This window comes from Ursus americanus, chromosome 34 (genome assembly GCF_024610735.1).
Source record: "Ursus americanus isolate L20-20 chromosome 34, mUrsAme1.1.p, whole genome shotgun sequence".
In the NCBI taxonomy this organism is placed as follows: domain Eukaryota; kingdom Metazoa; phylum Chordata; class Mammalia; order Carnivora; family Ursidae; genus Ursus; species Ursus americanus.
The window spans coordinates 23,331,279-23,356,669 of record NC_142160.1 but is presented as its reverse complement, the minus strand read 5'-3'; the positions used below and the strand labels follow the sequence as shown (position 1 = coordinate 23,356,669).

Sequence of the window (25,391 nt, the reverse complement as noted above, 5' to 3'; positions counted from 1 at the left end):
AGAGCGCATGACTCTTGATCTCAGGGCTGTGAGTTCAACCCCATGTTGGGTGTAGAGTTTACTAAAATAAAGAAGCATAAACAAAAAAACAACTAAAATCAATTGGAAAGGGATGAGTATTAATTTTCTATTGTGTAACAAATTAACACTTAAGCTTAGTGGCTTAAAACGACACACAATTATTATCTCACCATTTCTATGGGTGAAGACTAAGGCACGGATTAGCTGGGTTGTAAGCTTAGGGCCCTAAGACTGCAATCAAGGTGCTGGCCAAGGGCTTGTTGCATCTGAGACTTAACTAGGGAAGGATCTATATGCTACAAAAACAAAAAACAAACACCAAAAAACACCATTATTGAAACATCTTGCAAAACTGGAATGACAACTGGGGTGCCTGGGTGGCTCAGTCGGTTAAGTGTCTGCCTTCCACTCAGGTCATGATCCCAGAGTCCTGGGATTGAGCCCTGCATGGATCCCTGCTGAGCAGGGAGACTGCTTCTCCCTATTGCTCTGCCTCTCCCTCTCTCCCCTACTCGTGTTCTTGCTCCCTTTGCTCTCTCTCAAATAAATTAAAAAATCTAAAAAAAAACAAAAAACTGGAATGAAGTCTGAGAGTTAGACGGTAGTAACATAGCATTTCCTGATGTTGATGGTGCTATTCTGATTACGTACACTTATTACAACTGTTTATGGGAAGTGCTTGCTCAACTATTTGGAGGTAATATGACCTGAGTTTGCATTTCCATATAAATTTTAGAATCAGCTTGATGTACACTAAGACATCCTGTCGAGAATTTGATATTGCATTGAATCCACAGATCAATTTGGGGAGAACAATGACATCTTCAGGATATTAGTATTCCAATTGAGTATTCAGTTCATAACTGAATTTACTCAGTGTTTTTCAGTGTTTTGTAGTTTTTAGTGTACAAGTCTTGCATATTGTTCACTGTATTTATTCCAAAGATTGATTTTTTTATGCTGCTGTAAATACTTTCTCTTTTCATTATTGTTGTTGGCATATAAAAACACAACTTTTCTAAAAAAATTTTTAAAGATTTATTTAGGATAGAGAGAGAGAGTGAGCACAAGCAGGGGGAGGTGTAGAGGGAGAAGCAGACTTCCTGCTGAGCAGGGGGCCTTACTCGGGGCTTGATCCCAGGACCCCGTGATCATGACCTGAGCCAAAGGCAGACACTTAAGGGCTGAGCCACCCAGACATCTGCCCCACTTTTTTCTTAAACACAACTCAATTATTCTATATATAGGAACCTTGCCAAGTAATACTTCTAATACTTCTAGTAGTTTATAGATTTTAGATTTTCTACATACACACTCTGTCATTTACAAATAAGGAGGTTTATTTCTTCTTCAACAATAAAGTTTGTTTTTTGTTTTTTCTTGCTGTTCACTATGGCTAGGACTTCAGAAGAGTGTTGAATAGTAATAGTAATAGCAGACATCCTGATCTTGTTCCCAATCTCAAGTATGATGTCTGCTGTAGGTTTTATGTAGATACTCTTTATTAGAATAAGAATGTTCTCTCTTATTAGTTTGGTGAATTTTTATTATGAATACATAAATTTTATCAAATGCTTTTTCTGCACTTATTGAAATGACCTTACAGCTTTTTTCTTTTGACACGAATTACACTTATTGGTTAAACTATCCTTGCATTCCTGAACTAAACACCACTTAGTCATGTATTCTTTTTCATATTTTTCTACTTAATTTACTAATATTGTATTTAGGTTGAACTTGTATTTTGAAATTATATTCATGAAAGGGTTGGTCTGTAATTCTTTCTTTCAATCTCCAATGTATGTTCAAAGTTATGTCAGCCTGGTAAAGTTAGGAAATGTTCTCTCATTGTCTAGTCTCCAGAAGAATTTATGTAGACTTGTTAATATCTGGAAGAATTCAGTGGGGATGCCATCAAGGCCTGGAATTAGTGGAAAGATTTTAAATAACAGATTTACTTTTTGGGATATATTTCACATACCATAAAATTCACCCTTTTAAAATGTAAAATTGAATGGCACTTAGTATATTCATTAAATTATGCAATCATCACCACTAAGTCTAGAACAGTTAAATTATCCAAAAAGAAACTCCATATCCATTAGCAGTTACTCACCAATCATCTTTCCTCGTGTCCCTGGTAACCACTGATTACTTTCTGTCTCTATGGATTTAACTATTATGCATTATTTCATATAAGTGGAACCATAAACTGTGTGGTCTTTTGTGTTGCTTCTTTCACTTAGAATGTTTTTCAAGATTCATCCATGTTGTTGCAAGTATCAGGACTTCATTCCTTGTTATGGATGAATAACATTCCATTATATATCTTATATATACACACACCACATTTTGTTTATCCATTCATCAGTTGATAGACATTTAGGTTATTTCAATTTGGGGGTTATTATGAGTAATGGCATTATGAACACTCATGTACAAGTTTTTGTGTGAGCATATGCTTTCAATTTTCTTGGATATGAATGGAATGGCTAAATCATATGGTAACTATGTTTAACTTTTTGAGGAACTGCCAGATTGTTTTCCAAAGTGGCTGTAACATTTTACAGTCCCATCAGCAACATATGAGGGTTCCAATTTTTCCACATCCTTGCCAACGACTGCCATTGTCTGTCTTTTCAATTACAGTCATCCTAGTGGGTATGAAATGTTATCTCATTATGGCTTCACCTGTATTTCCCTAATGACTAATGATGTTGAACATCATCTCATGTATTTATTGGCAATTTTTATATGTCCTTTGGAAAACTATCTTCTTCTACTCAGATTATTTTGCCTGTTTTTACGTTGTCTTTTTACTGTTGAGTTGCAGAATTGTTTATATATTCCAGATACTAGACTCATAAATATGTGATTTGCTCCCATTGCCCCATTCTTTCATTCTCCCATTCTGAAGGCTGTCTTTTCACTTTGAGTGTCTTTTGAAGCACAACTTTTTTTTAATTTTGATAAAGCCCAATTTATCTATTTTTTATTTAGTTGCTTATACTTCACATGACATATCTAAGAAATGACTGCCTCATCCAAGGTCACAAAGACTACTTACAACTAGATTTTCTTCCAGCGTTTTGCAGTTATAGCTCTTGCATTTAGGTATTTGATCCATTTTCAGTTAATTTTTGGATACAGTGTGAGGTAGGGATTCAAGTTCATTCTTTTTTTTTTTTTTAAGATTTTATTTATTATTTATTCGACAGAGATAGAAACAGCCAGCGAGAGAGGGAACACAAGCAGGGGGAGTGGGAGAGGAAGAAGCAGGCTCATAGCGGAGGAGCCTGACGTGGGGCTCGATCCCACAACGCCGGGATCACGCCCTGAGCCGAAGGCAGACGCTTAACCGCTGTGCCACCCAGGCGCCCCTCAAGTTCATTCTTTGTCATGTGGCTACGCAGTTGCCCCAGCCCCATTTATTGAAAAGACTTATTTTTGCTCATCAAATACATGCGACTACTTTAACAAATATGGAGCTATTCAGATGTTCCCTTTCCCTTCTTCTTCTTTTTTTTTTTTTTTTTTTTTTTTTAAGTAATCCTACACCCAACATAGGGGCTCAAACTCACAAACCTGAGATCAAGAGTCACATGCTCTTCCAACTAAGCCAGACAGGCACCTCTAGATTTTTTTCTTCTTATATCTGTATTTCTTCAGGTATTTGGCCACTTCATCTAAAAAAATTTTTTAAGATTTTACTTATTTGACAGAGAGAGAGCACAAGCGGGGGAGTGGCAGGCAGAGGGAGAGGGAGAAGCAGGCTCCCCACTGAGCAGGGAGCCCCACGCGGGGCTCGATCCCAGGATCATCACCCGAGTCAAAGGCAGACGATTAACCAGAGGAGTCACCCAGGAGTCCCACTTCATCTAAAAATTTAAAATGCATCAGCATGAAGTTATTCATAGTACCTTCTTGAAAGATTTTTAATGAATGCAGCAGCAGTGAGTGAGGTCTCCATTTCATTTCTGGTATTTGTGCCTGTACACTTTTTTCTTCGTTTTGCTGGAGATTTGTCTTCTCAAAGAGGCAATTCTTAACTTTGTTAATCCTATCATGTTTGCCTTCTACTCCAATAAATTAAGCTCTTTTTTTCTTTCTTCTTTGTGCTTAATTTACAGTTTTTATAACGAGATAAATGCTTCGCTCATTTTTAGCCTTATTCCTTTCTAATAAATTAAGACGTTAAGTCCCCTCTAAGCACAGCTTCATCTATCCCTCACAAACTTTGATGTTCTTCTAATAATAAAATTTTTTCTAACTTCCACTGTGATTTCTTCCTTAACTCAAGATTACTTTGGAGTATGGTTTGTAGTTTCTAAACATGAGATTTTTTTAATCTTTTTTTTCCTAGCTTATTTTTTTTTTTTTAAAGCTTTATGCCCAACATGGAACTTAAACTTATGACCCTGAGATTATGAGTTGCTTGCTCTACTGAGGATCCAGCCAGGCACCCCCCCCTAGTTTATTTATGGTCAGAGAATATACTCTGTATGGTTAATAATTTTTTGGCACTTTAGACTTGCTTTCTATTAAGCATGTGGCCAACTTTTGAGATATCCAACACGTACAAGAAAAAAACATGTTATTATGTATTGGTTGAGTACAGCAGCCTATACAAGGTAGTTGGCTCTATTGTATTTTCTTTTTTTTTTTTTTTTTTTTATTTATTCAACAGAGATAGAGACAGCCAGCGAGAGAGGGAACACAAGCAGGGGGAGTGGGAGAGGAAGAAGCAGGCTCATAGCGGAGGAGCCTGATGTGGGGCTCGATCCCACAATGCCGGGATCACGCCCTGAGCCGCAGGCAGACGCTTAACCGCTGTGCCACCCAGGCGCCCCGGCTCTATTGTATTTTCTATTACCCACCAACTATTTTTTTATGACTGTAATATTCCGATTGTGCACTTCTCTATTTCTCCTTGTTTTCTGATGAATTTAGAAGCTATTTAATTCTCTAAATTTAAAATTGCTAAACCTTTCTGGTGAATTAGTCCTTTTCTCATTATCAACTGTCTCTCTTTACTACTGCTTAGTTTTTTACCTGAAATTGTTTGATATTAATATAGCCAGTATCTTTCGTTTAGTGTTTATATATCTTTCTACATCCTTTCACTTTTCACCTTTCCGTATCTTTACATTTTGTTTCTTCTTGTATATAACTGGGCTGTATCATTATCTGAAAATGTCTTTTATTGGAGAATCTTACCCCATTTACACTTACTGCAATTTCTGATCCATTTGGATTTAAAATGTACCACCTTGCCAATTGTTTTTCCTGTCACTTTGCCTTTTTTTCTGTCTTGCTTTCTTTTGGGTTGAGTACCTTTTTTTCCTGTTGTTCCATTTTATACCATTAGTATATAGTAATACACTTTTACAAATCTTTCAGTGTGGTAACCCTAAATATTACAACATGCAACTCTGAATACTCAAGTTTAATATAAAATGACAGCTTAACCTTTCCTTAGACATAGGACCTTAAAACACTTTTCCATTTATCCCCCTCCCAACTTACATGCAACTGTTTTCATGTACTTTAGTCTTCCATTTTTTTAAACATTCAAGACATTATTTTTGTTTTAAAATCACTATTAATTTAAGTCCTTATATTTACCCTGTCGTTCATCATTTCTTCTTGCATCTCCAGGCTTCTATCTAGTATCATTTTCCTTCTGCTTAATGACATCATTTTTGTGTAGTCTGTTAGTAAAAATTGTTTTGTGTGAAATTTTATTTTACCTTTCGAACTCTTATTAAAGACATTTTTGCTTTGTACAGAACTCTAGACTAGCAGTTATTTTATTCCATCATGTTGACGTTGCCATTCCATTGTCTTCTGATTGCCATTGTTTTTACTGAGTAATCAGTTGCCATATATTTAGTCATTTGAAATATGCCTTATTCCTTTCACTGCTCTAGACTTTTTCTACTTTTCAATAATGGTAATATTTGCATAAGTATGACTTTCTGAATATATTTCGTTTGAGGTTTGTGGGGCTTCCAAAACCTGTAACTTGATGATTTTCCTAAATTTTAGAAATTTCTTAAGCAGTAACTCCAAATATTCTTTCTTCTCTTCCTGGGACTACAGTTACATTAAAGTTAGCCCATCTCTCTGTTATATTCTTTTTTGGTTCTTTTCCATCCTTTGGACTCTCTATACATCATTCTGAATTTTTTTCTTCTGACCAAACTTCATTCACTATTCCTACAGCTATATTTCACCTGATGTTAAGCTTGTTCACTAAATTCTTAATTTAGCTTTGTGTTTTTTTAATTTCTAATTCCCTACTGACTTTTGTTCAAAAATTCAACAGTAGAATGAAAGAAGCAAATAAGTACAGTAAAGCATACATAATGTTAGTCTGTACAATGTATAGGACAGCATGAAAGTAGGCAGGAAAATACTTCGATGGGCACCTAAAGCTTAAGTTGAGTTGGAAATCCATATGAATGAATCTGGGAGGGAGGGGGATCACTATGAGCTTCAATATGAAAACACGAGGTATATTCCCCCACGTTTGGGGAATTACAAATTGATATGACTAAAATTTAGGGACTAGGTAGGTGGAGAGTAACGGAGCAAGATGAAGCTGAAAAAGAAGGCAAGAGTCAAATCACAAAAGATCTTACACACTAGGTGAAGAGTTTGTACTTCACCCTGTAAGTAAGGGGGAAGGAGGAAGTTAACATTAAAGATTAACTAAAGAGAAAACAATAAATTTATTCTAGAAAGACCATCAGGCAGAATTATGGGAAAAGGTTTCAGGACAAAATAAGTCACAGATCAATAAGTAAACCTACTGGAATAATTGAGGCCAGAGAAGACCAGAGCTAAAATCACAGCACCAATATAGAAGGATGTACCCAGTCTTTGGTGACTGAATATGAAGAGAAAATAAGGTCCAATCCCAGCTTTCAAGCACTAGTCACAGAGATAAATGTGCAGGAGAACATTTAAAAGAAAGATCACAAAAGATAATGCCATCTCACTCAGAGCTCTTACAGTAAAAGATTTATGCAAGTACACAAAAGAGGTAAAATCAGTGTTGTGCCTTGAATTCTGACTATCATCCTTCAAACACAATGGCAAAGATTTTAAAATATTTTTTACTACATCTATATCATAATTGTATATATGTATTTATCTTCCAGATATTTTCCACTTATGTTATTTTAACTAAAACAAAACATGTTTTCTTTTCCTTAAGTATTTGTTTAATTTTTGACACTTAAGGGCACCTGTCTGGCTCAGTCCATACAGCATACAACTCCTGATCTCATGGTCGGGAGTTCAAGCCTCACATTGGGTGTAGAGGTGACTTTAAAAAAAAAAAAAACAAAAAAAAAAACAAAACTGAAGACACTTTAAATTTCTAAAGACAAAAGATTAATAAAAGTAACTTTACCTTTCAAATGTGACTTTTTAACAGCAAAGTGGAAAAGTGGTAAACAGTCTCCATTAAAAAAGAAAAAAATTCAGTACTCCCAACAAAACTAAATGTAGGCTTACATACAGAACTAACTCAGAAAGGGGATAGTGGCGCCTGGGTGGCTCAGTCGGTTAAGTGTCAGCCTTCAGCTCAGGTCATGATCCCAGGGTCCTGGAATCAAGCCCTACATCAGGCTCTCTGCTCAGCAGGGAGCCTGCTTCTCCCTCTCCCTGTGCCTGCAGCTTCCCATTTGTGCCCTCTCTCTGTCATAAATTAATAAAATTTTTAAGAAGGGAGGGGAGGGGAATAATACCTAAGACACGAACAAAACACCTTATTTTAATCCAAAAAAAGAAGTATTTACTGAATCTTATATTCAAGTTTTCAATATGCCATTTGAAATAAATTATCCTTGAAAATAATTAAACCATTCAATATAATCTCTGAAATAGCATCTAGTTAATGTAATATTTGCCTTAAGTATACCAGACAAATATTTACTATCAGCAAAATAAAAAAAAACCAAAGCATTTTTGCATCTGAAAGCCTGACATTCTGATCCACTGGATTTAACTTTTTCCTAAGTTTAATAATATAAAAAATCTCTTTGGGTACTCAACATACTAGAAGTACAACTACCTATTTATAACCAACGATATGACTCATCAGTAGACAACAACACAATATTTTAGCAGTCATCTTATGTGGAATGACAAGTGAAAAACAAAATTCTCAATAACAATGGGTCACCAAATTCTTTTGTCTAACAGTTACTATAAAAAAATTTATTTAAAGAACCTAAATACACAAACATGATTAAACATTCTTAAAATTAAATTGAAAAAAGTTACACGACTTCCTTTTTCCCTTTTACAAAAAAAAATTTCAAACATAAAAGGTCAAATTTAATTCTAAATATTTTCTTGGTTTTTTTTTTTAATTGTTTCCTAATACTATTTTAGTAAATTATTTATTCAGTCGCTTCTTTAGGTTCTCAAGGTGTTCCATTTCAACATCATGTAATGCCAGTACCATTGCTTTAGACAAGGAGGGATTAAATGAAATAGTCATTAGACAGCACAAATCTATTAAATCTCTCTGACACTTCTGCAAACCATCCAGGAACTTTTGGTATTGAAGAGGATCCTTTTTTAACTGTTTCATTTCTGGTACTGAAAACCCTATCAAACTAGTAAGTATTTCATCTACAAAGTCTACATCTAGATAGGCAGTACCATCAGAAATCTTCGCCGTTATACTCCAAATGCCACCAGAACTTGACAGATTTCCAGTTAAGGTTACAATGAATGCTTTGACCTTCACTGTTGTAACTTCCTTTGGTTTGCTGGCCATTAGAACAGACAAATAGATAAAGGGTGGAGAATATAAATCCATGGCAATAGAAAGATTAGTGCTGTTCTCTGATGATCTTAAAGAACAAGTCTGTAAATGGTGATCATTTTCATTAGAAATGTGTGAACTCCTTTTTGGTACATAATTTACCAGCTCTCCATTTGATATTTGTATTTTATTATTTAAGGAATGTCCATCGGCACTACTGAAGGTTTGTTTTATTTTATTATCTGTCTCTGAGTCCTTATCTTTATTTGTAAAGTCATGGGGACGGGGTACATTATGAACTGAAAAAATACTACTGTTTTGGTCTCCAGCAGATGGACAACTAAAAGATTTGCTCTCATTAGTCGTTTGCACAGATAAATTTTTTTCATTCCAAATATTGTTTCCACTTTTGCAAATCAAAGAAAAATTATCCGGAGTATTAGGTTTATGTGAAACTCTCTCCATACTTTCATCTGGTGTCCTGTTCAAAGTCAATGGCTGCAATTCTTTAATCTTCATTTGTTCTTTCTGGACAGTTTCTTCTAACAGCAAAGCCTCCTCCAGTGTAAAGTCATCTAATTCCCCATCAGTGAAATGCATAGATTGATTTGGTGGTTTCTCCACTGGTTTTGGAGAAATAATATGTAGTGGTTCAAAACTTGACTGTTTTGTGGGAATAGTATTTGAGGTACTACCTGTACTGAAACATCTTTCTGAGGCGGTGTCATTATTTGCTAGGAGCTCATCATTTTCATAAAGACTTGCCAAGAGTTCTTCATCAGAAGGTCCTAATGCAGGATCTAGAACATCTGTAATTCCAGGGATGCTTTGGTTAGAATTATTTGGTATGACTGAAACTACAGGATCAGGTTCCCCAATTAATCTTGCAAGTACTTTTTCTTGGGCATATTCCTCTAAAAGAGCATCTACTTCTCCTCCCAACACCTTCACATTTTCTGGTTTCAATAAGAGAACGCCAAGACGGAAAGAAATGTTTCCATATATCAAAATTTTTGTACCTGGGGGAAGATCACTATGAAGAGCTGGAATAGACTGATATTCCATTCCCTGCATTTGTACAATTCCATCAGTTAGCTGTAGCATCAACATTCGTGAAGGCTTTGCTTCCCAAGGTTTTGGGGTTACTTGTGTTTCAGCTGTAATTAGGTCATTTGTTGTATTCTTTCCTCTCAACTTTTGTATCTGGGAATACGCAGGTTGACTGACATCAACCAATGAATTAATCTGCAGAGCAAAATATCCATTCAGTTCTCCTTTTGGAACTTCTAAAATGCCATCAGGTAAAAGAGGATGTTCCAAATCCCTCAGATCAGTAAGAAGCCATTGCTCAAACACTTGTTTATTCATTTGTGCCTGACTCAAATTAACATTATCATTTTCTTCTTGGATCCAGTTAACACAAGCTTCCAGCCACGTTAGAGGTACTTTAACATGCCAAGTAGCTAAAAGCCAGGTTTCAACTCTTAATGCAATATTAGTTACACTCATTTCTTTTAAAATAAAAGAAATATTATGCATGTATTACCTGAAAACAAAAAAACAAAAAAAAATTATAATTCAGTACATTTAAATATAGTTTCTATAATTTTCTACAACCCACAGGTATAACCACGCCCTTTAGATTTTTCTCTCTTTAGTGTCTTAAAATTCTTTGACTTTCTACATGCTCAAAATTCAAATATCACAAGTCATCAGATGATACAATGAGAAAAGCAAAAGGTTTAAGACAGATATATTTAGGTTTAAAAGCGAACTCTGTCAAATCACAAGCTCTGTGACTTAATATAAATTTCTTAATTTCTCTAACCCAGTTTTTTTATCTGTAAAATGTCAATGCCACCATCTATCTTCAAACGTTGTTGTGAAAATTATATGATTAACATTTGTAAAACACAATGTCAAACCTATGAAAGACAGCCGGTGAATGGTAGTTATTATTATATTAATAATCAGATTCCAATCACTTAAAATTTAGTCAAGAAAAAATAGTCACTAAGGTTCTCTTCATATCTATAATTCATATTCTATTAAAACTTTTACCATTCTGTCTGTCCATCTAGTACTTAAACATGTGGTCTATGGATAAAAATATAACAAATAACAATAGATTCTGAGCTGATGTAAAGTATATTATTTGTTTGGCTAAATAAATCTCAACTTCTGATTTTCTCAGCATAAAAGTGGTCTCAAAACACTAAACACCAATTAACCCTGTGTTCATAAAAGTATATTTTTTCCTCCCACAGATGAAAATATCCAAGAGTTAAAATTTATAAAAGTTTTAATATGACCACAAGAAAACTTACCATTTGGAACAGGAACATAGGATTTGATGAAAGGATTTGGAACTGGTTGTTCAGCGGAGTAACTGTTACCTCTACTGTTCAGAAATGGCCCTGGGACAAGAAGCGGTAAGGGTTAAAAGACGGAGCTGCAGAAAGAATCACTGGTCTATTTGCATGAGTGTAAGAGTTCGGTGGTATGGTTTTGGGGGTTCCTATTATCAATCAGGGCAGAGTGGAGGTAAAATAATAAAAACAGGAGGTTTGGAGTGAGCTAAACAGAAGTGATCATGAGAAATTTATTCACGTCTCTCTAAGTGTGTTTCCTTGTCTAGATGCTTAACCTCATAGGGTTACTTGTAAAAATTTAAAAAGATAGGAGAGGATGGTCCACAAGGCACTGGCACAGGCACGTATCTTGGGCAGCTGGGTCTGGTGACCCAAGGGGGTGATCCAGCTAGCCTCAGCATCCCCACCACCATGGCCAGTCAGTCACAGGGTTTACAGCAGCTTCTATAGGCGGAGAAGTGGGTGCCCAGAAAGTGTCCAAGGTCCACATGCAAAAAGAAATGGAAGCTGAAGCAAGTCAAAGCAGCTCAAGCTGGAACAGAATGGTATAGCCTGGAAAGAGAGAAAAGTGTCCAAGGCTGAGGAAATTGCAGCTCTGGGATCCCATGGCAGGGGCAGTACTGAAGTGAAGGAGATTCAAGAGATGATGACCACTCTCCAGACCTAATACCGGCAAAACAGGGATTAAGTCCTAGATAACCTTTTGGCCTTTAAGACATCAACCAGAACAGAAATCCATGAAAACTACCGCATAAATGGACAGGGGAAGAAGAAATAAGTGCCTATTCCAAGGATTGGAATTTTGGATGCCCTCATGGAATACGAAATTTTAGCAAAGCTTGAATTATATTCTCTCGAAAAGGCAGTACATTATTTCTGTATATCATATAGTAGGTCTTTTCACTTTTTGGAAAATAACAAATCTAGCTTCTTTGTGTGAACTTAAAGCTTATCCTAATGTACAGCACGGTGACTATAGTTAATAATACCGTACTTCTTATTTGAAAGCTGCTAAAAGAGCAAATCTTAAAAGTTCTCATCACAAGAAAAAAACTTCTGTAACTATATATGGTGGTGAATGTTAACTAGACCTATCGTGGTGATCATTTCACGATGTATACAAATATCAAATCACTATGTTGAACCACTGAAATTAACATAATGCTATATATCAATTATACCTCAATTTTTTAAAAACACCAAAAAAAAAAGAGCTTACCTAAAGATTTCATTTTTTTACCTTGTATTTCTTAGAAATTTAATGGGTATACATTGTCTGGTTCCCTATATCTTTTAATTCAAGCAACATATATATCAATAGTGACTTTTTCTTTATTAGATGTAAAATAAATGTTTTGAAAAAAGAAACAGATTAAATGGGTTTTTCCCCCTTAAAGCTTTCTTGAGGGTCAGCGGCTTTATCTACAAGAAAGTAGTAAGTAGTCATTTGTAACCTGTGTTAAGCAGCAGACAGCCTTAAAATAGTCTTTTCTGGCTAAGGGTTAGAACAATAGGGGTGCCTGAGTCAGGGTCATGGGATCGAGCCCCACTTTGGGCTCCATGTTGAGTGTGGAGCCTGCTTGGGATTCTCTCTCTCCCTCTACCCTCTGCCCTTTGCACACATGCACACATGTTCTCTAAAATAAATAAATACATACATACATACATACAAACTAGTATAATTGTTTGGGCTGCTTTCAGTTCCTCTTAATCAAAATTACTAGATGACAGAATTCAAGAACTGGTTACATGCTATTACATGTTATTATTGGGTATACTGATAATCATTTAAAAGTAAAGACTATCATGCACAAAAATAAAAAAAAAAAAAATAAGAGATGGGAGAGCCAGTATATAGTCTAGTGATTCAGAGTATAACTGCCAAATTGTCTCACGCTTATAAACTTTGTGACCCTAAACAAGTGATCACATTATTAATTTAACAAATGGTTACAATTTAAAGGAGTTACAGTTGTGAGTTTGGTGAATATCTTTAGAGTGAAAAAAATGAGAATATAGATATTTTTTTAATTACATACAAAAAAACAACATAAAATTTCAAAGGTAGGAAAGGTTCCTGGCCCATTGTGATAAAAATTGACCATGTAGAGATTGATCAAAAGACTCTTTAAGATATTTAAGAGTATGGCATCCCTATCCCAAGTCAGAGAGACTGCTCCTAAAGAGCGTAAAAAAGATCTCTGGACTGGGGGATACCAGAGTACAGCTGAAGTGGAGATAACTTGCTGGAATTAGAGGGAACAAATAAATTCCTAATTTCTACATGCTGAATACATACTACTCTCTTCCCTTACAAAGCACCCAGAAATACCAACGACTAGGCCTATACTCTCCTAGAAAGAGGACTAGAAAACCTTTCTCTGAGCAATCTTACTACCTTAACAGAAAAGACCTAAAGATATTAACATAAGAGGTTCTCCAATTAAACAGCCCATCTGAGATTGCCTACACAGACTCAGTTTCAACCAGCTTTCTAGTTCCCCTCTCTTAACTAGAACAAGATATCTAAGAAAAGCTTCTAACAATAAGGCACATCAAACAAACAAAACAAAAAAATGCAATAAAGTGACTATGGAGACAAAAACTTCAAAAAAGCTATCATTGATATCCTAAGAAAGATATTAATATCTGTGTAGTAAGAATACGATTCTATAACAAGAAATATTCATAGGACAAAAAACTACTCTTAGGAATTTAAAATACGATAGTGGAAATGAAAAACAGTAGAACGAATGGAAGATAAAGTTAAGAAAATCTCTTCCAAAAGTAAAACATCAGTACAAAGAAATCAGTGGAACACGGCGTGGGGATGGAGGGGGTGAAGACTAGCCCAGTTAGTCTAACAGACTAGGAGTCCCAGAAGGAGAAAAAAGAGAAAACAAAGGAGGGAGGGGGAAGGGATAATCAAAAAAATAAACTAAGAAAAATGTCCAGGGACACCTGGGGGGCTCAGTCAGTTAAGCTTCTGCCTTTGGCTCAGGTCATGATCCTGGGGTCCTGGGATTGAGTCCTGCATCTGGCTCCTTGCTCAGTGGGGAGCCTGCTTCTCCTTCTGCCTGCCGCTCCCCCTGCTTGTGCTCTCTAATAAATAAATATCTTTAAAAAAAGAAAAAAGAAAGGAAAAGAAAAATTTCCAGAACTTAAAGATAAGATCTTCTAGATGGAAAGAACGCAATACAATGAATAAAACCAACATACAACAAGGCATTATCTTTACGAAATTTTAGAATGCAGGGACAAAGATGCTGCAAGCTTCCAGAGAAGGATGATAAACAATAATAAATGAAATGGTTTTATATTTCTCAATAGAAGCTAGAAGGTAAATAAGCAATTCCTTCAAATTTCTGAATGAAAATTATTTCCAAACTATAGACTTCTACCCAGGCGAAGCATCGTATGACAGTGAAATAAAAATATTTTCAGATCAGCATTGTCTAAAGCAATTTTTGTAATGGAGGATATGCTCTAACATAACAGAGAAATAAACCAAGAAAGAGGAAGAGGTGAGGGGAAAAGCATTATAGTGAGAAGTATTTGCAGGATGTAAAGCAAACAGCTCAGAAGGCCTGAGGAGAAATTATTTTTCAAGAAGATAAAATCACATGAGACCACTATTTCCAGGATCTCATGTCTTTCTCTTTCTTGGTTTACACCTCTGTTAGTTAGAGCATTAACGTATCTCAATGCAGAGAAGAAATTTAAGTAACTGTAGGAGTTAGGGGTTGATCTGATGAAAAATGGTAGAGAAAACCAAAAAAGGTCACAAGACAAAAGAAAATGTTGTACAGGAAAGATAAAGCAATATTTCTGTACTACGTTGCTTAGTTCTAAATAACGTGTGTAGTAATAACAGTCACTCTCAATAATTATCTGACAGAAATTTTAATACAGTTATACAGATTTAATAGCAAAATGGAAAAATATGGGTGTTAGGGAAGGGGTGAGTGAGAAAGGTAGGTAGAGAGAGCTAAATTCTCATTTCTATAGTAAAAGTCAAGACTTTTAACTAAAACTGAAAAATCAAGATGTAGCAATATCTGTATGGTTTCCAGAGTTACAGAAGTAAATACAAAAAAGAATCTGCTGGAAGAGTTGAAAGTGGTTACTTTGGGGAAAGGGAACAAAGGAAGAAGGCAAGGAATTGCTATTTTTCAAAACAATTCTTTAAAGTTTTATTTTTAAATATATATAAAACTTTTTTTTTAATCTTCTTCCATTGATTTCTTTGTACTGATGTTTAACTTGGGAAGAAGATATTAACTTTACCTTCCATGTGCTCTACTGAGTTTTTCGTTTCTGCTATTAGAAATAAAATAGTACAAAAGTGTGTATGTTTTAAAATTAAAGGTATGAATTATAATAGCCATACACTGGGACAGCTAGTAGCTACACCTGTGGGCTCCCTGCTTGGGGGGAATCTGCTTCTCCCTCTCCTTCTGCCCATCCCCCAGCTCGTGTGTGCGCACACGTGCTCACCTCTCTCTCTCTCTCTCTCTCTCTCTCCCCTTCTCAAATAAATAAATAAAATCTTTTAAAAAAAGAGAAAATGGGAGAAACATTTGCAAACCATAATCTGATAAGGGATTAATATTCAGAATATAGAAAGAACTTCTCAACTCAATACAAAAAAAAAAATTTTAATGGACAAAAAACATACAGACATTTTTCCAAAGATACACCAATGGCAAACAAACATATGAAAAGATGCCCACCATCATCATCATGAGAAATGCAAATCAAAAATGCAATGAGATATCACTTCAGACCACTTACAATGGCAACTAGCCAAAACCAAAACCAAAGAAAATAACAAGTGTTGGTGAAGATGTGGAGAAATTGGAACCCTTACCCACCTTTGGGATTGTAAAATGGGGCAGTAGCTATGGAAAACAGTATGGAGGTATCTCAAAAAAATGAAAAAGAGAACTACCATATGATCCAGCAATCCCAGTTCTAGGTATATATCCAAAAGAATTGAAAACAATCTCCAAGAGACATTTACAAACCCATATTCATTGTGGCATTACTCACAATTGACAAGATGTAGAAGCAACCTAGTTGTTCAACAACAGATGAATGGATAAAGAAAATATGGTACATAGATAAGAAGGAATATTAATTGGCCTAAAGGGGGGGAGCAGAATATCACATCATATGCTATAACATGCATGAACCTTAAGGACGTTATAATCAGTGAAATAAGCTAATCACAAAAGACAAATAGTACATGATTCTACTTACATAAAGTATCTAAAGTAATCAAACTCATAAAAATAGAATGTAGATGTGGTTCTACGTTGCCAGAGACTGAGGGGAGGAAAATGGGGAGTTGTTGTTCAATGTATATAGAATCTCATTCATGCAGGATGAAAAAATCCAGAGATCTATTGTACGACAACGTGTATGTAAGTTAACAATATCATAATGTACAATTAAAGTTGTTTAGAGGGTAAATTTATGTGTTTTCTACAGTAAGAAAGAGAAATCAAAAGTGATGAGGAGAAAAAAGAAATTACTTCTAAAATAAAGATAACATGAATGTTTATGAAGAAAGCACTGAAGAATCTACAAAATAGCTACATGGCCTAATAAATGAGTGAGCAAGATGCATCTTTTCCCTGCTATTTAGCGCTACATTTTTCACACTTTTGTGCTTTTTGTTGCCGACTTCACTGTTTCAAATGGCCCCCACCATAGTGCTGAAGTGCTGTCTTCTGTTCCCAAGGGCAAGAAAGCTGCAATGTGTCAAATGGAAAAAAAATGAATCTAACAAAATACGTGCAGGATATTTATCCTGAAAACTACAAATTACTGGTGAAAGAAATCAAAGATGACTAAAACAAATGAAAAGAAAAAAAAAAATGAAGAGACCTGCTGTGGTGAAGACTCTTTCTTAAGGTTTCAGTTCTCCCCAACTGATCTATAGATTTAATGCAATGCCATTCAAAATCCCAGCAATCTGTTTTTTTTTTTAAACATGACAAGCTGATTCAAAAAATTAAAAAAAAAAAATAAAGTAACAATAAAATTTATAAGGAAAGGCAAAGGAACTAGAATAGTCAAGATAATTTTGAAAACAAAATACAAAGTTAAAGGACTCACAATATCTGACTTCAAGACTTAATATAAAATTTCATAATCAAGAGAGTGAGGTATCGGCAAAAGGATTAACATATAAATCAATGCAAAGAGAAGACAGTCTAGAAACAGACCCACACATAATACAACCAGCTGATTTTCTACAAAGTTGCAGATTCAATGCAACTTATACGAAGTTGCAATTCAATGGAAACAGGACAGTCTTTTGAACAATTGATGCTGAAACAATTGGACATTCATATGCATAAATATGAACCTCAACCAATACCTTATATAAAAATTAACTCTGAATGAATCATACACCTAAATGTGAAAAATGAAACCATAGAAAAGCCATAAGAAAAGAGAAAAATCTTTGTGACCTTGGTTTCTTAAAAGTTTTCCTAGGGACAACATCAAAGCTATAATCTAAAAAACAATAAAAAGAATTAATAAACTGGCCTTTAACAAAACTTTTAAATTCAGCTCTGTGAAAGACACTGTAAAGAATATAAAACCACACACACACACACACACACACACGATAAACCACAGACTGAGAGAAATAATTGACAAGACTTGTATCCAGAATATATAAAGAATCTATACTTAAAATTCAATAAGAGAACAAACTTATTTTAACATGAATAAAACATTTGAATAGGCACTTCACCAAAGAAGATACACAGATGGCAAATAAACACATTGAAATATGTTCAATATTATCAGACCTTAAGGAAATGCAAAATTAAAATCACTGTGTGGTACTACACATTTACTACCACAGCTAAAATAAAAAATAACTTGAGAATACCAAATATTAGAATTTCCATACATTGCTGGTGGGAATACAAAATGGCACAGCCACTTTGGAAAACAGATATGCAGTTTCTTAGAAAGAAAAACACACTTAACATAACAACCCAACAATTGCATTACTAGGTAATTATCAAGAGAAATTGAAGCTTACACTAATTAAAAACGTTTTTTGTGAATGTTTACAGTAGCCTTATTCATAATTGCCGAAAACAACCCCACATGTCCTTCAACCAGTGAATGGATAAATTACGGTACTTCATTACAATGGAATACTATTCAGTAATAAATAGGAATGAACTACTAATAGATGCAAAAACATGGATGAATGTTGCTACAGACTGTATCTCCCCCGCTCCAAAATTCATATGTTGAAATCCTAATGCCCAGTGTGATGGTATTAGGAGTAGGGCTTTTGGGACATGCTTAGGTCATGAGGGTGGAGCTCTCATGAAAGAGATTATGGCTCTCATGAAAGAGAGAACCCCACCCCCACCACCACCACAGAGCTACCTTGCCCCTTTCACCGTGGGAGGTTATAGTGAAAAGATGGCCGTCCTCTAACACAAAAGTGGGTCCTCCTCACCAAACACTGAAACTGCTGACATCTTGATCTTAGACTTCCCAGCGTCCACAAAGTAAATTTCTGTTGTTTCTAAGCCACCCAGTTTATGGTATTTTAGAGCAACCCAAACTAGACTGTAAGACAAATGTCAAATGCAGTATGTGAAGTGAAAGACGCCAAAGACTGCACAATTCCATTTATAAGACATTCTAGAAAAAGCAACATTAGCAACGAAAAACAGTTCAATGGTTGCCCAAGATTGAGGGTATAAGAGGGACTGACTACAGAGGCATAAGGAAATTGGGGGGAGGGGGTGATGAAACTGTTCTATATCATGATGGTGGTGGTAATGGTGATACGGCTACGTTTGTTAAAACACACAAAGCTATACACCAAGAAAAACAGAAATGTTACTGTATATAAATTATATCTCAATAAAAAAACTGAAGGTAAACATCAAAAGAATAGAAATATAATAATTTCCAAACTAGCCGAGGAAAACAAATAAACAATCCAACAGAAGGCACAAAGGAACAGCCAACTACTATAAATAGAAACAGTAAAATAGTAGAAACATATCTAAATAGATCAGCAATCATAATGAATATAGATTAACTCACCTGTTAAGAAATATTCTCAAAATGAATAAACCAAATCCAGTTGTATGCTTAAAAGACAGACCTAAAACAAAATAACATCAAATATGAAATTAATTAAAAGCATGTTAAAACCTCCAAGCATGATTCCACAAAGCCATAGCTTAATGACACCTTATCTTTAAGACTAAAAGATCTGTACAGCTGACTCTTGAACACGGGTTTGAACTCCACTTTTAGAGGATTTTTTCAATAATTTTAGTACTGTAAATGTATTTTCCCTTATGATTTTCTTAATATTTTCGCCATCTTCCTTTACTGTAAGAATATAGTATATAAGGGCGCGTGGGTGGCTCTGTCAGTTAAGTGCCTTTGGCTAAGGTCATGATCTCAGGGTCCTGGGATCCAGCCCCATGACGGGCTCCCTACTCAGCGAGGAGCCTGCTTCTCCCTCTCCCTCTCCTCTACCCCATCTACCCCCTCCTCATGCTCTCTCCATCTCAGATAAATAAAATCTTACGAAAAAAAAAAAAGAATACAGCATATAGTACATGTAACACAAAATATGTGCTAATTGACTACTTATGTTATGGGCAAAGCTTCTGGCCAACAGTAAGCTATTAGTAGTAACAGAGGAGTCGAAAGTTGTAAGGGGATTTTCAACTGTGTGGGGCTCAGCATCCCTAACCCCAGCTCTGTTCAAGGGTCAATTGTACTTACATAACCTAAGATTCCAAAGTGCTATTTTACTGCATCTGTTGTCATTTTTTTAACCTCGAAAATTAAGCCAGATCCGTGGCTCTTAGGTGTGTTTGTTCAATAAGTTACCTATATCCTCCACTAAAATTTAAACTCATTGGCAGATGGACCTAGTATAATTTGCAAAGGTGTTGTAGTAATGTAATGACAGTCATTAAGTAAACTGAAATTAGGACAAAGTGTACTTTCAGTTGAGTTATAAACTGTTTTAAGTAAATTATCAAGCATAAATGCCAGAATTACAATTAAGTTGTTTGCAGAATGTTTTGTACTATAAATCACTCTGGGTACAGAATATACCCCTAAAATCATGACACACAGCCACATAAATATAAATGCTACTTTCTAGCTGAACCTGTTAAATACTAGGAGATAATACTATGGATACTTCTGGGAGGAGGAAGGAACAAATGAGAAAGGAAGAAAGACTGACTGGCTGTGAACTGAAAAGGTCAAGGCTGGACAGAAAACGAAATGAACAAGGATGAATTTCAGAGATATCCATCCTATATCCCAGTAGGTACAGCTGTATAAATAGAGATAAAGATAAGGGCTTGATGAAAATAAAAATTAAAACTTTTTATTTGTAAGATTTTTAGCTTTTTTCAAAATACTTTTACATCTGTAATAGTACACCTAAACCTCAAAATAATTATATGAAAGAGTAAGTATTCTCATCTTTTTAAGATAAATAAAACTGACGCAAGATTAAGACATAAAGATCATATGTAGTAACAGACCCAGAACTAGAACATAAGTTCTTCTAATATCCGTTCCTAGGCCTTTTGCTAGACCCTGTTGACTTCTGTGAAAAGAGGAAGTATGGCCAGTCCCTCGTTTACATATAAAACCCACTTACATACAAAATCGCAATCATAAAAAGTCATTCTACAAGAGCACTACACTGCTATTACAATGAACAGACTTTTCTCAGATCTCATTTAAATAATAAGCTCATCTAGTGCATTCTAAATTATTTCATTTGCAATGTCAAGTGAAAGAAAAACTTAACATCACCCACTGCATCTATCTGTAACAGCTTCAAAACAACAGTGCCATGGGTAATTACTACTTTTCCTCTGCTATAACTCTGCAAAAATACCACATAAAACAATTTCAAAATTTTTAAAAATTACAAACTAATATTTTAAAACATGTATCTATTTATTTTTTTTATGTTTCCTTTACTTCAAACATGCACTTCCTTGTTAGTGTTGTTAACATGACAAGTGACAAACTCCTTTCAAATGACAGTTGGGACAAATTCTGAGAAACACTGCTCAGTGAACCACAACTAAATTGTTATATTACTGTGTGGCAGTCCTAATTAATAATTCTCTCCAAGTACTATCCTTTTGGATTTAAATCTCCACTTCTCGACCTAACTGACATACTATAATTTTATAATAATGTTACCATAAGTAGGCAAAGAAAAAAATTCTGATGACTAAAACCCCAAAAGATAACCAAGACATATTTAAAGCACAAGTAAATGTGTTAAGAGATCCTTAACATTGTGCCAAGCACTCAAATATAGCTAATCTCAAATATTTTACCAAAACTGTCAAGAACTTTGGGGGGGAAACTGACTGCTAAATGAACATGTTACACAGGATTCCTCATTTAAAAGCAAAGTAAGTGTAGGGTACACTGATCAGAGAGACATGGATATAGTGTGTGTCGTCATCCCCCTACCCCCAGCCCCACCCCCACCAACTGCATGTTATAACAAATGTAATGAAAAGAGGATTCTATATATAATAGGATTTTTTCCTACAGGTTAGAAAGAAAATTTCATTTAAAAATTTAATTAAATGGAGATACGCCTGGGTGGCTCAGGTCATAATCCCAGGGTCCTGAGATCGAGTCCCACATTGGGCTCCTTGCTCAGTGGGGAACCTGCTTTTCCCTCTGCCTGCCGCTCCCCCTGCTTGTGTGCTCTCTGTCTCTCTTGCTCTCTCTCTCTCTGACAAATAAATAAATAAAATCTTTAAAAAATAAATGAATAAACATTAAATTAAATGGAAAAAGTATTATCAAATAGGATCTATATTTATTATGAAGTTTAGACTGGGTTTCAATAACCAAGCCTCTTAATAATTTAATAAATTGTATTACTTCCATCTACTCCTGAGAATTCTTAAGGTTTTCCTTCCTCTCTTTCTGGAGAGAAATGGAGCAATCACAGTCACTGCAGGTAGAAAAAACTTAAGAGGGGAGGTATAAGCTGGAGAGCACCATTTCCCAACTGCTCATACAAAATGAACAGCCCCTGATTCTCACTGTCCAAGAAAAAATATATATATATGGAAAGGTATGTTTTTTAAATTATCCATTAAGAAATGTTCATAACATCACTTCTTTTACTCTCCAAAATGAATCTTAACAATCAGAAAAGAGGACAAAGATTTATGTGCCAGAGTGTTTATCACTTTGTATAGTATGGAAAAAAAGAGAAACAATCTAAATGTTCAACAACAGGGGGGGAATTACACTACGTCGGGTCCCTGAAATGGAAGGTTACAGTCTTTAAAAAAATTCCTAAAACCCTATTTAATAACATGAAAATATGTTCATATTTTATTTTGTTAGGAAAAAGGCCAGATACAAAATTAACATGTCTTAATCCCCATTAATTTTATAATCATGAAAAAATGTTTTCTAAAAAACTGACTTTATACACACTAAACTTAACACAATAATCGACATTTAAGTTCTTGACTGCAGGAACTGACCAGGGAAGAATAAAGTAGAAAAATCCTATCAGTCACCACAAAGACTGACCTATTAGATTTATAAGTTAATTTTCCGTCAGCCTCACCTATTCCAATTTTTAAAAAACTGAACAAATGGCAGAAGTACCATTTAAGTGTGTCTTAACTCATTGGGGATAATTTCAAAATTTTTAAAAGACATTTTCTGAAAATTAGGGGGGAAACATGTATTTAATGACTGAAATTAGAACGAAGTTATCAGTGGGGATGTTTGTGGATCCTCCATAACCTATTGTAAGGAAAAGACAGAGAGAGAATAGGTTTAGGAGCTTTAATCCCATCTCTGCTATGTGACTTCAGACACATTCTTTAACTTCTCAGTCTTAATTTTTTTATCCATAAAACAAAGATAACCACAACTTCCTCGCAGAACTGTAGTAAGCTTTAAACTGCAAGCACAAGGTAGGGCAGATAGTGAGGAACTCAGGAAATGGTAGTTACAATATTTGAAATAATCATCCAGCTGGCTAGTGTACAATCTCAATTATGTTAGTTTATCTAAAGTAAAGTAAATACTAGCTCTAAATTGACTGAGAGTTCAAAATGACCATAAAATTAATTATACAAGACAGGAGCCACTCAATGTATCTATCAAATTGGCAAGTCCTTGAATAAGCAAAAGTACAATACAGTAGTTTAGTTGAAAATAGATGAAAAAATGGTGAAAAGACAGACTTTCCCGTTATTTAAAGAATAACCCTAAAAAGTAAATTAAAACAGGTTAAGGAGGAAACACGTTCAAAAGAAAAAAAAAAAAAAAACCCTATTGGGCACTGGCATCTAAAAAAGGTAACAGCTTTCACCAGTTAGGGTCCAGTCCGAAGACCGTGAAGCTGGGAGGAGGAAGTTCTTAGATAGGGCTGTTTACTTTGTATTCCTTCTCTTCCCTTTATCAAGGTGGAATATAATGGCTACACCAGAAATACTAGCTTGAAAGAAAGCAGCTGTGGTACAGTACCCCTCTATGTGCCTGTTAGTATTGGTAAAATGTCCCAGATTTTAAACGGCAATTAAACGTTGCAAATCCTGACTAGCAGATTAAATCTCTATAATCTAAGTATTCCTAACCCATAGATGCATGCATCAATTCTTGGTTGAGTATTTAAAAAAGACCTGAGCCATGTAACATAGAACCAAAACATGAACTGAGTTTCACCTCCGAACAAGACTCTTCATGAAGATACACTCTTTATGGAAGGGGACAGTCACAAAAAATTACATTATCATTTAAATGGACCTATAAACTCCACAATCCCAGACAATGTGCTCTAAAAGTATTTAACTATCCTCCTAGCTAGTAAAAGTTCATGCTTCATGAAGTCCTCACTTCCCCCAAACAAGAGTTTCTTCCTAACTAGGCAAGTAAAAGATAATGGATGAACGCAATCATACAATAAACGATGCTGGTTACATCCATTTTGAGAATTATTTAAGAGGGAAATCAAGTTACAATAGAATGAATCAGCACAAATTCATCATTACAAAACATATATGTGTATTCTGCTAATGGTGGAGTTAGCTTTATATGTAAATTATAATAACATCCTTATGCTTCAACACGTATTTGGGGAGATGGTCGAAGGGTAAGGATGTGGATACTGGCGGCGAGGCGATTTCCCAGGGTCGTCACGAATTCGAAGTGACCTTAAGGGCCTTAACAAAAGAAATCATCAAAGCTTGGCACAGGGACCTTAGAAGTAACCGAACACAAAGCAAGTACAAACTTGAACACGCTGCAACAGTAACATATTTGAGGACGACGTTTTGGGTCTGTTTTCGTCACTGCCGAACACCGACTCCGAACACTCGGTCGGAGCTTCAAACAGCTGAATGAACAGAACGCGGACGTCTACAACTTATTGTGCGATTTGCATTCATTTAGAGAGAAAAAATGCAATACTTCCAGGAAAATTTTCACAGATAAACTGCAGCGATGACACTACAAAATACTCTTCTCGTAGGCCCCATTAACTAAATTGGGGGCGGGGGGGAGAAAACGAGAAAAAAAAGAATAGTCTCGTCAGAACGCCCGTGAAGACGCTTGGGATCTCCAGCGAGCGCTTGCTGAGGGTCAAAAGCAAGGGGGACCGGTTCTCTGGAACTGCGACGCTGGCCCGCTGCAGGCCAGCGGACCCGCCCGCGTTTCCCGGGATCCCGCCCGAGCCGGATGGAGGACGGCGGGCCGCAAACCGCCAGCTGCGCCCGCACCCGGGCCGCGCCTGATGTGCGCTGCGACCCGTTACAAACAGCGGGTTTCCCCGGCGGGCGGCACTCACCGACGCGCAGCTCGCCCCGCAGGCCGGGCGGGAAGCGGGGTGAGGGGTGGGAGGGAGACGCGAGTGTGGACTGTGGAAACGGGAGAATTCCTCTGGGCCTAGCACCGACCTGGGCGTCCAGCCTTCCTCTCGCGCAACAGCGGTCCCTGGGCCGCGCGACTGTAAGAACAGGAATCGCCACGGTGCGCGCCCTAATCCTTTTTTGCCTCTTCCCGCCCGATTTCCCGCGCGCTGACGCCCCTCCTCCAAACCTAAAAGACTCCTTTGGCCCTGAAAACGCCCCTTCCCCGCCCCCTCCCAGTGCGCGTGAACTGGGTAGCCTTCAGTT

The 25,391-nt window shown here is 36.0% G+C and overlaps 1 protein-coding gene and 1 pseudogene across 3 annotated transcripts; one reads left to right on the top strand and one right to left on the bottom strand.

Moving 5' to 3' along the window:
• Positions 1 to 3,531: 3,531 nt before the first annotated feature.
• RMI1 (RecQ mediated genome instability 1) lies at positions 3,532 to 25,333 on the bottom strand. Of its 3 annotated transcripts, XM_045780889.2 has the most exons (5): positions 25,173 to 25,333; positions 19,279 to 19,339; positions 11,134 to 11,223; positions 9,826 to 10,352; positions 3,532 to 9,615 (listed from the first exon to the last, which is right to left on the bottom strand). In XM_045780889.2, the coding sequence occupies exons 4-5, from the start codon at positions 10,343 to 10,345 to the stop codon at positions 8,432 to 8,434; spliced, it is 1,704 nt and encodes a 567-aa protein (XP_045636845.2). In that variant the 5' UTR covers positions 10,346 to 10,352; positions 11,134 to 11,223; positions 19,279 to 19,339; positions 25,173 to 25,333; the 3' UTR covers positions 3,532 to 8,431. The 3 variants fall into 3 exon arrangements, with proteins under 3 accessions (XP_045636845.2, XP_045636844.2, XP_045636843.2); XM_045780888.2 differs by having other exon boundaries at positions 3,532 to 10,352; positions 25,064 to 25,333; XM_045780887.2 differs by having other exon boundaries at positions 3,532 to 10,352.
• LOC148107185 (V-type proton ATPase subunit G 1 pseudogene) lies at positions 11,590 to 11,956 on the top strand (annotated as a pseudogene).
• Positions 25,334 to 25,391: the final 58 nt, after the last annotated feature.

Bases quoted from the DNA above. Each gene is read 5' to 3' on its own strand.
- RMI1 (XM_045780888.2), bottom strand. From the start codon at position 10,345: ATGCATAATATTTCTTTTATTTTAAAAGAAATGAGTGTAACTAATATT.